Raw genomic sequence first — 15,736 nt, 5'->3', positions numbered from 1 at the left:
AAAATAAAAATGCACTTGGACTTCTTGATGCAACTGTACTTGTAGTTCCCTGTATTTTTTGCACACCTGCTTTTGAAGGGTAAAGAGAACTTGAGAGAGGGGAAAAGAGCGAGTGAGGGAGAGAGAAAGTGTGTGTGGCAGTGGTGGAGACATCGAGTGGCCGCTGTAAGTGGATGTAACAACCTGCTGCTGAGAGAAATGAAAGCTCTAGTGTGGGTTTGGGCGGCTCTTCTCCACTGAAGGGGAAATAACCCCTGCCTTCTCCTCTCATGTAATATTAAATACATCTCCTACCACTCCTCTCTCCTTCCCTCCACTTTCTTGTAGGGCATGCGGAGAGGGCAGCATCCTAACCCCCTGACGTCTTTCATATCAGCTCTCTCTCTCTTTCACTCTCCCTCCCTGAGCCTGCGAAAAGAGTTCAGGCAGTAGCTACGTCAGCCGGCAGCGAACGGAGCTGTGGAACTCACATGTGTTTGTCTCTCTCTCTCTCTCACTCGCTCCATCTCGCACAGTCTCATGCCTTTACTCTCCCTGGATTCGCTGGCTGTGTGGCACATCCCGGGGCACTAACACGCTGAAGGAAGCATCTCCTCCCTCTCCTCTCACCATCTGCACTCTTCTCCAACAGCAACACAAACCAAGAAGAAGGAAATAGTGGAAGCAAAGCATGAGAAAAGCATAAGAAGAGTGAAACGGAAAAGAACATCTGAGAAGAAAGTTCGGAGATCTGGAGGTAGGAGAACTGTTGGGAAAGAACCAGGAAAGTATATTGATGGATGGAGAGAAGAAGATAAAAAGTGTGGAAAAATAATACTGAAGGTATGAAGCAAGCAGACTGAAGAAGATTTTGTAACTCGGACACACTTTATATAAATAGGACACGGCTGGGTCTGCGAGACAATATCAAGCACAGCGAATGAAGGTTAAGGAAAAAGGATATTAAGTGCTCTATCAGTATGTTCTAACAGCTCCAGTGATATTGCCAGCCGGTGGAAAGGAAAAGAGCAAACCCTCAGCAGGAGAGACCAAGAGTCATTTGTAAAGGGCTCTCCACACGCAGCCCTAGCCACCCACATGCCTATCGAATTTGTCTGTAAAATCAAGTTTGCTGAGGGCGACGAAGCCAAGGGGGGCACAACAGAAGGCGGCAGGACTGGGATGCTAGATGAAGGCCTTCAGCGGCAAAGGGGGAGCATGGCTGATCTAACGTCCTTCGCTAGCACCTCCTCTTTACACGGCCTGGCACGGGTATTGGGCAGCTCTGGACGCTTGGGTTTGAGACAGACCCTCTGGGCACTGGCGCTGTTGGTCTCTCTCAGTCTGTTCCTGTACCAAGCCACATGGAGCATGGCGACCTATTTAGAGCGTCCCCACGTGGCAGCGCTACGGGAAGAGACTCGCCGCGAACTCACCTTCCCTGCCGTCACCCTCTGTAACGTCAACCGGTTCCGTTTCTCTGCCCTCACTGACGCGGACATCTACCACTTGGCTAATCTCACCGGCCTGCCGCCCAAGAGTCGCAAAGGACACCGTCCGAGTGAGCTGAAGTACCCACCTCCTGACATGCTAGACATTTTCCAGCGGACTGGCCACCAGATAGAAGACATGCTTAAGAGCTGCAACTTCAGTGGGCAGAACTGCTCAGCCGAAGACTTCAGCGTGGTGAGTAGAGCAGGCTGTGGGTGGCTGTCAAGGGCGTTAGTCATATATGATTGGATAGAGATTGTTAGGTCATAATAACATCATTTGTTTTAGTCCATGATTTCTCGGCTCTTTGTGTTTGATGACCCTTATTGTATGAGAGGCAGCTAAAAGGTTTGTGAGGTAAAGGAAATGAAGACCCATTCATCTTTGTCTAAACCACGCAGGAGCAACAGACTACCGAAAAATTGAGCCATCTCAATTTCAGCCTTCTAGACCTGTCACTATTCTCTCTCCATCATTTTCTCTTCCCGCTACATCACAGTCTGTCCCATCTGATGCTTATTTTGGCTGGAGAATAGATGAAATATTTAGGGGATGTACAAGCAACATGATTCGTGCATTAGCTCAATCATCCTTTAGCAGACGTGCATGCTGAAGTCTCCAAAGAAAGTTCCTCTCGAATCTTTGACTTTTTTTGGTTAGGCACGATGGTGTAATGCTCAGATTTGCAGTCGACGGTGTCATTTCAGTCTGCAATTTCCTCTTAGGGTTGGTCCTATCAGTCTTAGGAGGGTTAGATGAAACAAATGTTGTGGGAAAGGACCATGAGACTTGAAATGAAAAATATTATCTCTTTATCTTAAACCTTATCTTTCAAATTCGTGCCTTATGACTCGTTTTCTCCTTTTTGGTCTGTGGATGACTTTTTAAAGGGATTCTCCACACAAAAATGAAAATTCTGTCTTGAATTACTCACCCTCAAGTAGTTCCAAACCTTTATAAATGTCCTTGTTCTGTTGAACACAAAGAAAGATATTTAAAGGGGATGTGCAACGGTGTTTTATGCATTCTGACTTCTTTAATATGTTAAACGTGCTGTCTTCTCATGCTTGACATGGTCAACTTGTCAAAAAACGAGTTGGACGTGTGACGTAGTATTTCTGTGCTTGATACACTCCCCCAGCGTTCGTAGGAAAGTTTTTTCTAATATGAAAATCAGTTTCGTAACAACTTTTCTTAGTCCCTTATTGGACAATTCTCCGGGAAAAGCACGCCCATGCGTCAACCCGCCAGAGCGAGAAGAAAGAGCACGCCCACGCCTCAACCAAGGAGAACGAGAGAAGGAGCATGCGCACACATTAACTAGCTGGAGCAAGAGAGAGAGAGCACTGTGATTGCGAAGTTCAACTGTGTTTGTTTGTTCACTGCATTTCGGTGAGGAATGTTATATATATGGTGGATATAACACTGGATTTGGAGATCGTTTGAAACTGACAGATGGAGCGGTCCCAGCACTAAAAAGATGCCGGACATGAACCGCACGCGGTAAGTGAAACCGAGTCATATGTCTGTGTTTTGTTGCCAATGGGTGCGCAAGTGCTTAAGTTCTGCCCCACTCCCCGCACGCGTCGTATATTTTCGGAAATAATTGTTCAGCTGTATCTGTCTTTTATAAATGCAATCAAACTAAAGACTCTATGGATATTTGAAGGGTGCGATACTATTCTGTAAGTATGCAAGATTAACATGAGATATGCAGAAACTGTCTGAGTTAGGTTTGGAACAGCTTGAGGATGAGTAATTCATGACAGAATTTTCATTTTTGGGTGGACTATCCCTTCAATCTTAGTTTCTCACACAGAGGTGTTAAAATAATTATTAATACACTGGTTTTTTATGATTTATAAGATTTTAGTTGGGTGATTTACTCGTTTGCAAAGTTCATTGCTAGTGTGCATGTTATAAATGTTTATTGTGCCCCGTGGTCTATTCATTTTCAGAAATGTAAGTGCTTTTGGTTATGTGGCGTTTCTGTAGTCTCTTTTGCTATGTAGTTTTATGCAAACCGCTGCAGTCTTGTGCATATTGCTGACAGACTGTTTGTCAGTGATTGATATGTAACCTGACTTGTATTTTCCCAGGTGCATTTAGTAGAGCTACAGTAAAGAACCTGCACAACAAATTACTGTCCACATAGCCTTGCATTTTGCAAACCTTTAGAAAGAGTCGTTTAGACTCTTTAAAAAAGTCTGAAAAACTTCTGATGGTGGATAATGTGAGACACATTTACTGTGGTTATGAATTTAGACATTTTGCAGAGCATTTGTAACTGTTTGACTTGATTCACCCACACGGATTATGTCAGGACAAAGCACAATGTCACAAGCTACCTGTTCAGTGATTCACTTTATTTATTCATTAAAGTCTTTTATATCTGGGTGCTGAAAATATTTATTCTCTTACTATTTCCAACATATATTAAGTATTTATTTTGTTCTGAGATTCTATTAATGCTGCCTTTCAGACACCTCGGGTTTAGGATATTTTCCACCTCAAACCCGTAAAAACGTCTGGACATCAAAAACATTTAGTAACATTAAAACATTAATATTACTAATGAACCAGTAACATTGAAACATCAATAGCATTTATTAACATTAAAACATTCCCTTTTCAGAATTGATTAAATATCCTAAATCCGAGCTGTATGGAGCATAATTTAATTTAAGGTTCTCATTGATCTTAGAGGTGAATGACAGATTGTTGTGATGTTGGTAGTTTTCTGGTGTGTTCATCATCATCATTAATTATTTTACGGCTTTATTATGATTTATTGTCAAGAAGCAGTACTGAATCAACACTGTTACAGTAAATGTAATGCTAACAATTGTTATTCATTGTAATGACTCATAGTCTATAGACCTGCAGGATTTTTAGGGCTCTTGCCATGTTCTGAAGTTTACATTAGGTGGCTTTGACATCTGCTGTATCGATTCCGGCAGAGCATAAAACTAATAAAATGTGTACCTCACATTTACTTCATAAGGGTTTAAATATAAATGTATGCTACAGTAAATGCATTAATTTGTTAGTTGCATTAATTTATGTAGTTGATAGTATGTTTTTCTTACACAATAATGGATTTTAGATGTTTGGTCCCACACAGAAGAAGAAGAGTTATTGTTTGATATTAAAGCGGCCCTAACACACGTGGTTTCTGCCAATCTCATATTAATCTTGAGTACCTATAGAGTAGTAATGATACTTTGTATCTTCGAATAGTATTTAGTTTGATCACATTTATAAAAGATAGATATAGCGGTACGATTATTTCCGAAAGCATACGGCGAGTGCGGGGGGGAGGGGAAGGCTGAACTAAAGCACGTGCGCACCCATTGCCAACAAAACACAGACATCAGTTTCACACACCGCATGCGGTTCATGTCCGGCATCTTTTAGCACTGGGACGGCTCCATATATCAGTTTCAAACGATCTCCAAATCCAACGTTATATCCACCGTTTATATAACATTCATCACCCAGATGCAATGAACAAACAAACACCTGAACTTCGCGAACGTATGCTCTCTCTCTCCTGCACACAAGTGAAAGTGACGTCTGTGCTCCTTCTCCTTCTCTCCTTGCTGCCGTGTGGGCATGCCGCGTGCTTTTCCGGGAGAATTAAAGGACTAAGAGAAATTGTTACGAAACAGTTTTATATGTTCGAAAAAAACTTTCCGAAACCTGTACGATCGCTGGGGGAGTGTATCGAGCACAGAAATACTACGTAATACGCCCAACTCGTTTTTTGACAAGTTGACCATTTTTAACATGAGAAGACAGCACGTTTATTACATTAATTTGTGAAGAAGTCAGAATGCACGACACACCGTTGCAGCACCCCTTTAAAAACATGCTTTGGGCAGAAATGCATTGTCTGTCAAAACTGATTCTAGTGTCTGTAAGTTGAATTGAAAACAACAAGCAACAAAATGGAGAAGGACATATGAATCAACATGCCCTGCTTTAATTATTGTCTATGAGAAGATTATAGCGGGGTTCTTTTGAGCAGAAATTCTTTTGCTAAGATCATTCAGTTGAGAGCAAACAGGGCATCCTTAAGCACAATTGTATTTTTTGCTTTATTTCTGCTGCACTTTTAGCATGTTCTTGTATTTGAATGAGTTCTAGTGCTACATCATTTCAACAATGACGCTTTCGGGCAATTTGGTCTTTTGAACCCGAATAAACCGCACTTCATCCCTGAAATACTCCTTTATACTGAATGTTACTGTTCTGCATATATGTATGTACAGCCACTGTTGTGTGTTATTATCTAGCCCTGCGCTTCCTGGTATTACCCATTTTATTGAGTAATTTCAGCCCATTTTCATGCACTCAACAATAATTAGATGCATTACAATGATATTATATTATTCATTCCATATTCAAAATAAATGATATGTAAACAAGTTTGCTTATAAATAAGCACTCCAATTTACACCTCCATTTCCAATCAAATCAGAGCGAAAGTTTTGACTCAGCCAGCAATTCAGGTGCGAAGGTTGCACCATCCTGTTTGTCAGAGATAAATGTAATTACTATTTTTGGTATACCGGCAAGACAGCAGTAATCATTTCTGTAAATAATGACCAAGCAACGACCTTTGGGGAACAAGAATAAACAAACAAGTGGAGGTCAATGGATCAGCTCCTCTTTGCCTCGATCCTGTAGTTCAGTAATGATTTTGTATGCTTGATGTTCCGCAATAAAGTGGCATAGATTAGCGAAACTCACATGAGACATTAATCAGAGCTCGGTGGCACTGGGATGGGAGTGGATTGGTCTGTTCTGTCACTCAAGAGATTTAGCTAATCACTTACACATAGTTGCACTGCAAACACATCTGCTCACCATAAACGGATGCAAAGAGAGATCTACACAAATCTGACTTTACACAAAATCTAAATGTAACATGCAAAGAAACTCTTTATTTTTAAAATTAAGAAAACAATTTTTAGACATCAGATGCGCTCAGACTCACACACACACACCCTATCTCTCTTTTCTCCTCCTCTTAAAAAAATATTAAATATTAAATAAAATCGACTCAGCAGTGATATGTCAGTAGGAGTTTCATACTGTGGATGACTAATGTGTACGCTGTTGGTGATGTTAAAAACTTCTGTATAAAGCCTTACAATTACATTAGTCAGTTCAAACATTTGAAACACTAAGATAAGGTTTCATTTTGTACTGTTTTTAATTCAAGGAGCAAGAGATTTCCCTTTAATGAATTTTTTAGATTTTAGTTTTATATGGCGCCTCAGAAACAAATTATACTAGATATACATTCTTTGCGTATAATCCAGGGGGCTTCTGGTCTGCCTCAAGGAAATGTGAATCATTTTTTCGATTGACGTCACAAAAGTGAAAGAGTTGTACCGCTTTTATTTCAGCCTTTTGGTATTTTGTTGTTGTTTTTTACTGCGGAGGTTAATGAGAATGTTCTGGGGGCCAGAACCCTATTTCACTGACAGACGTCATTAATTAGATTTATATAATATATATAATAGTACTTGTCATGTTGATGTCATGACAAAGGGCAATAGAACCCATTAAGAACAAGTTACATCGAATCACACTGCATCCAGTGTGGACAGAATTTTTTTTCATCCTGCATAATGTACTGTAAAGAACATTCTGTGAAAATATAATATCTTGATATGTTTAATATTGACTAAGTAAAGACATGTTAAAGATTAAAATGGTGAAATTAATGGTTCAAATTAAATTAGATTATGAAACATTAGCATGGTTTTCACATGCAGGGGTCATATATTTTCTATTTCATATTTTCATAAAATTTAATTTAAAATAAAACATGATTTTACAGTTGGATTATGCATTACATTGTATGTGCTGTTTTTTTTTTACACGTTTTATTACGTACAGTAAACTGTCTAAAGGTCATATCTACTGTAAATGGCCACTTTCGTTGTGCAACCATGTTCCAAACTTTATTTTTTAACTTTAAATTATTGTTTGTATGGTTGTTCAGCTCCTGTACTGAAGTGTGAATGTGTTTACAAGCCTGCGAATTCCTCATTATTTTCAAGCTGCTAATAGGAGTTTTGTTTGCAGTTTGATGGAGGGACTGAAGTTAAATGTCACTTCAAACTTCGGTGACGTTCCCTTCTCTACATGAATTACAATTTCATTGATGCGACGCCTCTTTATTTTGACAAGTTTTCCTTTTTATCATTTTGTGTTTTTTTCACAACCTCCTTCCATCTGGAAATGCATTTAACTAACATAGTAGTTTTATCTCTGTACATTAGTACAGTACCACAAAAATAGAGCAAAAATAACTAGCTTTCAGGTGTTTGTTGAAATCTCTTTTTTTCCGGTTGTAAATTGATGATTTACACCCAGTGTGGTGTGTACAATAATCTATATATTGTTTATGCACAATGAGCGGTCTATATCTCCATCGATTCTCATAGCCGGCACCAAACAATGCAGAAGCAAAACATTGATTTGGAAGATGATTGGTGCGTTGTCTTTGATTGGTTCAGCAGGATTGTGATAGCATTAGTGTCTAGTAAGTCCCTAACACAATGCAGAAAGTCATTTCTGCATTGCACCTGTGGGGGGTCAGTGATCTCACCTGGTGTTCAGAACCCTCTCCTTCTCACCTAAGCAATGTGACACAAGCCCTACTGCAAAACAGTTATATTACTGAATTCAGACTAAACATGTTTAGATAATTAGATCTATATGTTAAAAAATGAACACAGAAATGATGCACGCCATAGCTGCAGGGTTTGGTAAGATGCCATTCTTATAGGGAGATTTTATTTAGTTACCATGCAACACCATCTCTCTCTTCATAAAGAAAGATTTACATTTGAGCGAGACGGTCATTGAAAACCTATTCAGAGAAATGGAGCAATAAAGTGCAAATCCATGAGAGGTTAAACACCAGTCAGTTTGCAAAACGCCTGTGGTATAATTTTAATAGAAGCATAATTGAGATCGTATAATGGTCATTGTCATTTCATCTCATTGTGAATGTGGTTGTGGAAATACAGCTATCATTACAATCCACACAACTACAGCACGAAATGATTATAGCTCTGTTACAAAATGTGAAAACATTCTTTTATTTTTTATCCCTGTCATAGAGCAGAACAGGGAAACAATGAATCCCCAATCCCATCTACCATTCTGTCTTGGATTAAGGAATTACGATGATGTCCGCCCCGTGGTGTTCTCCGTTCCTGAAGACTTCAAAGCCAAGATCAGGATTTAGGGATTACATTTCGGGGCTTGCACTGAAATCAGTTGTGTTTGAAGTTTCTTTAGTATATGTGGAACGGTTCAGATTGCTCAGCAACATGCAAATCGAGGGGCATCAAGATGATGAGAGGAGGAGAAAGAGATGGAGAGATACTAAAGAGTGTGAGAGAGATTTATGAACTACAACTGCTTTTAAATCCCATAATTATCAGAGGCAGCATGAGATAAAAGAAAATCACCACACTTCTCTTAACGCAACCACTTCCAAATGGCATCTCATTAACGTCTGTTTCAGTACATGAGGTGTCCAGAAATGTAGTTCTTCGTAACTTTTTTGTCACTTTTGATTAAATATCGAAGGAGACGAATATGTGATGCTGTATTAATTTGAGACTCCTCCATGAATTCAAATCCGTTTGCGGTGTATTGACATTTGTTGTGTAAACAGTGTGAATGCACAAACTAACTGGCTGAAAGCACACATTTTCTTCTCAATTCTGATTGTTTGTTTGATGAGGCATGTGCAAGCGTTCAAACCACACACTGGAAAATGAACACAAGGATATATCGAGCTTGTTAGATAAATGTCGCGCTTATCTGTTTGTTCTACAAAGCTGTCAACATCAAAACTGTCAGAGAACAGATGAAACTAACACGATCAAGGCTTTACAATGAGTTAATTTGCCTTGCATGTTATTATGTACAATCTGTCAGACTCCATCACTTAAACCTTTTATCTTCAACGTCTCCATATTTGTTTGGTGTGATAAGCCAGACAGCACTGGTATGTTTGTGATTCACAGTTAAAAATCATTTTCCAGAGAATAACGATATTGAAACCAATCTTGCATTGCGCAGTCGATTATTTACCTTATTCTTCTTTTTCAACACCTTCAATTTCTCTTTAATGCTTCTGTTTTCTCTTTTTCCCCCTGTGAGATAGCAGTGTAAATAACCCATTAAATCACAGATATGACAGTTCGGGTACCGCGCCACGCTGACATCCTCCGTCACCCAAATGGCCGTAACCAACCGCAGCTGTCATAATTACACAGAAATGACCTGTCACCGAGCAGATGCATTATGCACGACGTGAACGCGAAAGATTCTTTTACTGTCATCGGGTGCTTTGATCTGTTTCGTGATATGTGGAGGAAAATGCTCTTGTTCAGACAGGTTTTAAATTGATGAAAGAAATCATTTTCGGAGCAAAACAAATTTAGGCAGTTTTAGTGGTCGGAGTTCTCAAAATCGGAGACGTCAGACACGTGCGATTCACTCAAAGGAACCGGATGAGAATTTATGATGGCATCTTTGCATACAACTGTGTATGTGGGATTTTTATAGCCCTATATTTGTTAAAGCTCTGTAGAGCATCTCTTTAATGTCCCTGTTGTGATTCATACACTCAGTCTATAACTCACTCTCCCTCCTTTCAAAAACAGGACAGAAGTGCTGACTATTTCCTTTTGACCCTAAGCTGATTTCTGTTGCGCTCCAAACGGTTGGTCCCAACAGAGAGAAATGTTATTTTTACTCTTCCTGGTCAGCAACCAGTTTGAGTGCATCAATTCGGTGACTGGAGGTTGAATATTTTGTTGACTGAACTTGGTTTCTGCTTTCTGGATTTCAAACAACTGCCCCCAGTGGCCAAATCTGGAACTACTGCAAGTGCTGTAAGTGGAAATCAACAGCAAACATTACATATTTCACGTTGCACTTAAAGGGTTAGTTCACCAAAAAATGGAAATTCTGCCATTAATTACTCGCGTCATCCCACAACCGTAAGACGTTTGTTCATCTTTGGAACGCACAGTTTTGATGTGTCCGAGAGCTTTCTGACTCCCCTATAGATCGTAATGCAATTTACACTCAAATGCAGAGGGTTAGTAAAGACATGATTTTAAAAAGTCCACATGACTCCAGTGGTTCAACCTGAATTTTATGAAGTGACAAGAATACTTTTTGTGGGCAATGAAAAAAAAACTTTATTCCACTTTATTCTGGGTCAGTCTCCAGTACGTGTCCATGAGAGCACGCAACGCATGTGTGTGGTCCATAATATTTGAAGATTGATATATAAAAGTTCATTTAAAAGTTTAAATAAAAATATAAGATGCCAAAAATGAAAAAAACTACCTAGGTTAGCCAATTACCTAAAAAAAAACATATATATAGCTATTTCATAAGACTGTTAACACTTTTTTTGACAAACTGATACAAGACCTGTTTTCCGCTTTGGTCATGTGACGTTCGGCGTATACTCTTTATCAGCATAGCAGGGCAATTTTTAGAGCGTGTATATTCGGAACCAACATGCATATAATTGGACATCATGATGTCAGCGACATCATATACTATACAGCAACAACATCCTCCTTACATAAACTTAAGGATGTAACACACAGAATGCTTTGTCTAACCTTTGCGTCAATTGATGGGACATTATGTTTTTAATGAAAGGTTTGCTATAAAGACTGACAAGATGTTAGTTGATCTAAATGCCTAGGAAAACATGACTCTGTAAAAAAATAAACAGCAACCGGAGATGGATGTGTAATAGCAAGCTGTCCCTGTGAGAGGTCATAATGAGGACATGCAGAGAGAAAGCGAGAGAATCAGATCCAGATGCTTTAAAAATGGAACAGCGAGGTGTATTTTGTACATCTTGCTGTCTCTCTCCAGCTGCATTAACAAACCACCGAGCGTCTTTCAGACGGCAAAAACAAATAGAGCGTGCCGTAAATAAAACAATACCGGTCAAACAGTGTCTGCAAAACTTAGATTTTTCTCTTGTTTAGATTAAAGGTTCAAGCAATAGCGTTTTTGTCAGCACCATACGTGTTTCTGTTTTGGAGAGGTGAAATGAAATGAAGACAAGCCCTCCAGCTCTGATCGAACATCTGCTTCTAAGTTTCAGAATGTCTCACACTGCCCAAGGCAAAATGAGAATACACTTTCAAAACAGTCTACACACACACACACACACACACACACATGTTGGGTTTCCATGTTTTATGGGGACATTCCATAGACGCAATGGTTGTTGTACTGTACAAACTGTATATCATATTCCCTACCCCTAACCCTAACAATCACACACAACTGTCTGCTCTTTTAGATTTTCACAAAAGTTAATTCAGTATGATTTATAAGCTTGTTTCCTCATGGGCACAAAAAAATGTCCCCACAAGGACAAGGATTTTGGATATTGCCATCTTTGTGGGGACATTTTGTCCCCATACCGTAGGGTTTACCCTTCCCACACACACACACACAGCATATAGCTACAGTATGTTCTTTTAAAATTACAATATACACTCACCTAAAGGATTATTAGGAACACCTGTTCAATTTCTCATTAATGCAATTATCTAATCAACCAATCACATGGCAGTTGCTTCAATGCATTTAGGGGTGTGGTCCTGGTCAAGACAATCTCCTGAACTCCAAACTGAATGTCAGAATGGGAAAGAAAGGTGATTTAAGCAATTTTGAGCGTGGCATGGTTGTTGGTGCCAGACGGGCCGGTCTGAGTATTTCACAATCTGCTCAGTTACTGGGATTTTCACGCACAACCATTTCTAGGGTTTACAAAGAATGGTGTGAAAAGGGAAAAACATCCAGTATGCGGCAGTCCTGTGGGCTAAAATGCCTTGTTGATGCTAGAGGTCAGAGGAGAATGGGCCGACTGATTCAAGCTGATAGAAGAGCAACTTTGACTGAAATAACCACTCGTTACAACCGAGGTATGCAGCAAAGCATTTGTGAAGCCACAACACGCACAACCTTGAGGCAGATGGGCTACAACAGCAGAAGACCCCACCGGGTACCACTCATCTCCACTACAAATAGGAAAAAGAGGCTACAATTTGCACGAGCTCACCAAAATTGGACAGTTGAAGACTGGAAAAATGTTGCCTGGTCTGATGAGTCTCGATTTCTGTTGAGACATTCAAATGGTAGAGTCAGAATTTGGCGTAAACAGAATGAGAACATGGATCCATCATGCCTTGTTACCACTGTGCAGGCTGGTGGTGGTGGTGTAATGGTGTGGGGGATGTTTTCTTGGCACACTTTAGGCCCCTTAGTGCCAATTGGGCATCGTTTAAATGCCACGGCCTACCTGTGCATTGTTTCTGACCATGTCCATCCCTTTATGACCACCATGTACCCATCCTCTAATGGCTACTTCCAGCAGGATAATGCACCATGTCACAAAGCTCGAATCATTTCAAATTGGTTTCTTGAACATGACAATGAGTTCACTGTACTAGAATGGCCCCCACAGTCACCAGATCTCAACCCGATAGAACATCTTTGGGATGTGGTGGAACGGGAGCTTCGTGCCCTGGATGTGCATCCCACAAATCTCCATCAACTGCAAGATGCTATCCTATCAATATGGGCCAACATTTCTAAAGAATGCTTTCAGCACCTTGTTGAATCAATGCCACGTAGAATTAAGGCAGTTCTGAAGGCGAAAGGGGGTCAAACACCGTATTAGTATGGTGTTCCTAATAATCCTTTAGGTGAGTGTAAGCACAATATTTGCTGTTAATGACCCCTTGGATTTTATCACAATATGAGGCATGTCGGACAAAATATACAATACTAAACTTATTACAAAATTAAAATTTAGCAAAAAAGGAAAAGGACAAGGAATATTGGTTTTATTCTAATACAAAAATGCACAGGCAAAAAGCTTATTGGAAATAAAGCATTCATTGACTATAATTTAGTTCTTTTTGCTGATCCTCTCTTGTTTTTGACTGTAACAGCTATTTTTTTGGGCCTTGACTTGCCAAGTCTTTTAAATTCTTGTAGCTGGATTTCAGTTTACACTCAAGCACAACTACGGAACATGCATGTAAAGTTTTAATACATTTTAGGAGTGTCACAATATACCATATTGAAAATAACCATTATTATCGATTCCATGTTAATTTTATGTATATGATTATATTGTAAATAATTCAGCACCCCTTTAAAGTTTTGCAGTAAAGGATCATTGTGTGATTTTTAGCGGCATCTAGCGGTGATCTAACGGCTCGCTCCAACTCTTTTGAAGCACTTTGGAGGCTAAGAGAGAACTAAGATGTTGTCACATTTTGCTGCTTTCCTAAATGAGATAACTTGTTTTTACGAAACGCAGTTAGTTCATTTAGGGCTACTGTAGAAACAACATGACGAATTCCATGTAAGGGGACCCGCAGTGTATTTCACGAGTTCACCCATGCAGATAACAATTAATTGGCGTGCTGTCCGGGGAGCGGGCTCCGAGCTCGCCGGTTCCTATCGAACCAGGGGCACTCTCCCCTGGCGAGGCGAGTGCACCGAGCTCAGAGACAGCCCGAACCCAGAGCGCACCACCCGGGTTCCTGCGAGAGAAGCGGGGAGAAGAGCCGGGGTGGTGGAGGGATGTTGAAAGTCGTAAGATGACGCTGGTAAGGCGGCTGCCTTATTTATAGGATAGCTCGCTTGAGCTGATTGGGTAGAAGCCGCGTTTGCTAATTCGGATCAGCTGGGCTTGATTACAGTATATGCTCCGTCTCCTCCCGAACTTTGTTAATAAAACATCATTTAGATAGAAATAAGTCATTTTAAGGTAAGAAAAACATAACGCTTCATTGTGTAAGGTCATTATACACCTCTGAAGACATAGTTATGTACATAATATTGCATTTTCTGTCAATAGATCCTCCAAAAAATTAAACACGGCACCTTTAAGAGCCACAGCGCTTACAAACTCTCTCTCTAATCCCTACACTCGAATTTGATGAGTGATCTGTTGCCCAAAAAGGAGAAAACACAAAATAAATCAAATTAAAGATGAATTTAACTGGTAGCAACATTTGTTGTTTAAAATAGTATTTTCACAATATCTATTTAGTTGTATTTAAAAAAATAGATATTGTGATAATATCGATACTGTAAATTATTTTGACCACAATAACCGCAAAGTCAATAGTTTATATTGTGACAGCCCTATTTGTATCCATATGTTTGAATAAAGTGTGAAAATGTCAGTTTTACAAAGTTGAACATCACTTTTGGCTGCTAGTACTGCAAGAAAGTCAGCTATGAGCTGTACTTTAGGTTCTCTGGTGGGCTTTGAGAAATAACAAGCCTGTCAATATAAATATTGAGTGAGAGAATCATCTTGATATGATAACATGACAGGCTGCAGCTTAAATAAACTGGAGATTTTCGGAGATGGCTTTACACATAGAGTATATAAGATATTGTATGTAAGGCAAGCAGACGCAGAGCTCAAAGCGTGATGTGTGGCAGGATGGCAGAGAGACGGAGAGGTTCTAACCCCAGCACGGGATCAATCAAGCGATCATTAAGTGTGATGTTGCATTGATTAACCCCAGCGTGAGGTTCAGAGGGTGATGGAACACATTCTATATAACCTTGAGCTTTACACACACACATGGCGAATAAAGACACAGGCCAAGCTAAATGGAAGTAATGCATACACGCACGTACATGTACTCACACACACATCACGCCTGTTGTGTGTGATGGACAGATGTGAGTGATGGATGACTCAGTCAGGCGGAATGGGGCTAGAAGGTTTACTGCAAATGATTTTTGGTTATGTTTACGTGCACGTTTTGAGGAGTTATAGCTTTAAATAGAAAGTAATATTTTGAAGAACTGCACAGAGTGTATTACTGCTTGTCAACTCAGGACCACTCATAATCAAGGGTGCTAAAAACATTAAAAAATTAATAAAACGTTTTTTATAAAAATAAAATACAATAAAAAATATGAGAATAAAATACAATAAAAATACAATTTAAAAATAAAATCTAAACTGAGACGTAATAGTTGCAGATTATTTTTGAATAATTATTCATACGTATATCTTATATCATTACAGACTTATATCATGGTTGAATAGTAGATATAACATGGTAGGCTACATAATTATTACAAATTATATATATATATATATATATATATATAATATTGTTATAATATATATAAAATTAGG

The 15,736-nt window shown here is 39.4% G+C and overlaps 1 protein-coding gene across 2 annotated transcripts in view; it reads left to right on the top strand.

Moving 5' to 3' along the window:
* The first annotated feature begins 448 nt into the window (after positions 1-448).
* asic4b (acid-sensing (proton-gated) ion channel family member 4b) overlaps positions 449-15,736 on the top strand; it is a 22,966-nt gene continuing 7,678 nt past the window's right edge. Inside the window, exon 1 of one of the 2 annotated variants that reach the window (XM_057337456.1) lies at positions 449-1,665. In XM_057337456.1, coding sequence (XP_057193439.1) covers positions 1,078-1,665 — 588 coding nt within the window. In that variant the 5' untranslated portion in view covers positions 449-1,077. Of the gene's footprint in view, positions 1,666-8,827; positions 8,893-15,736 lie in introns of those variants that run through there. The other variant, XM_057337457.1, reaches the window with a different exon arrangement.

Source organism: Triplophysa rosa, linkage group LG7, assembly GCF_024868665.1.
Source record: "Triplophysa rosa linkage group LG7, Trosa_1v2, whole genome shotgun sequence".
In the NCBI taxonomy this organism is placed as follows: Eukaryota; Metazoa; Chordata; class Actinopteri; order Cypriniformes; family Nemacheilidae; genus Triplophysa; species Triplophysa rosa.
The sequence above is the reverse complement of the archived record's forward strand: the minus strand, read 5'-3'. Positions and strand labels throughout refer to the sequence as shown.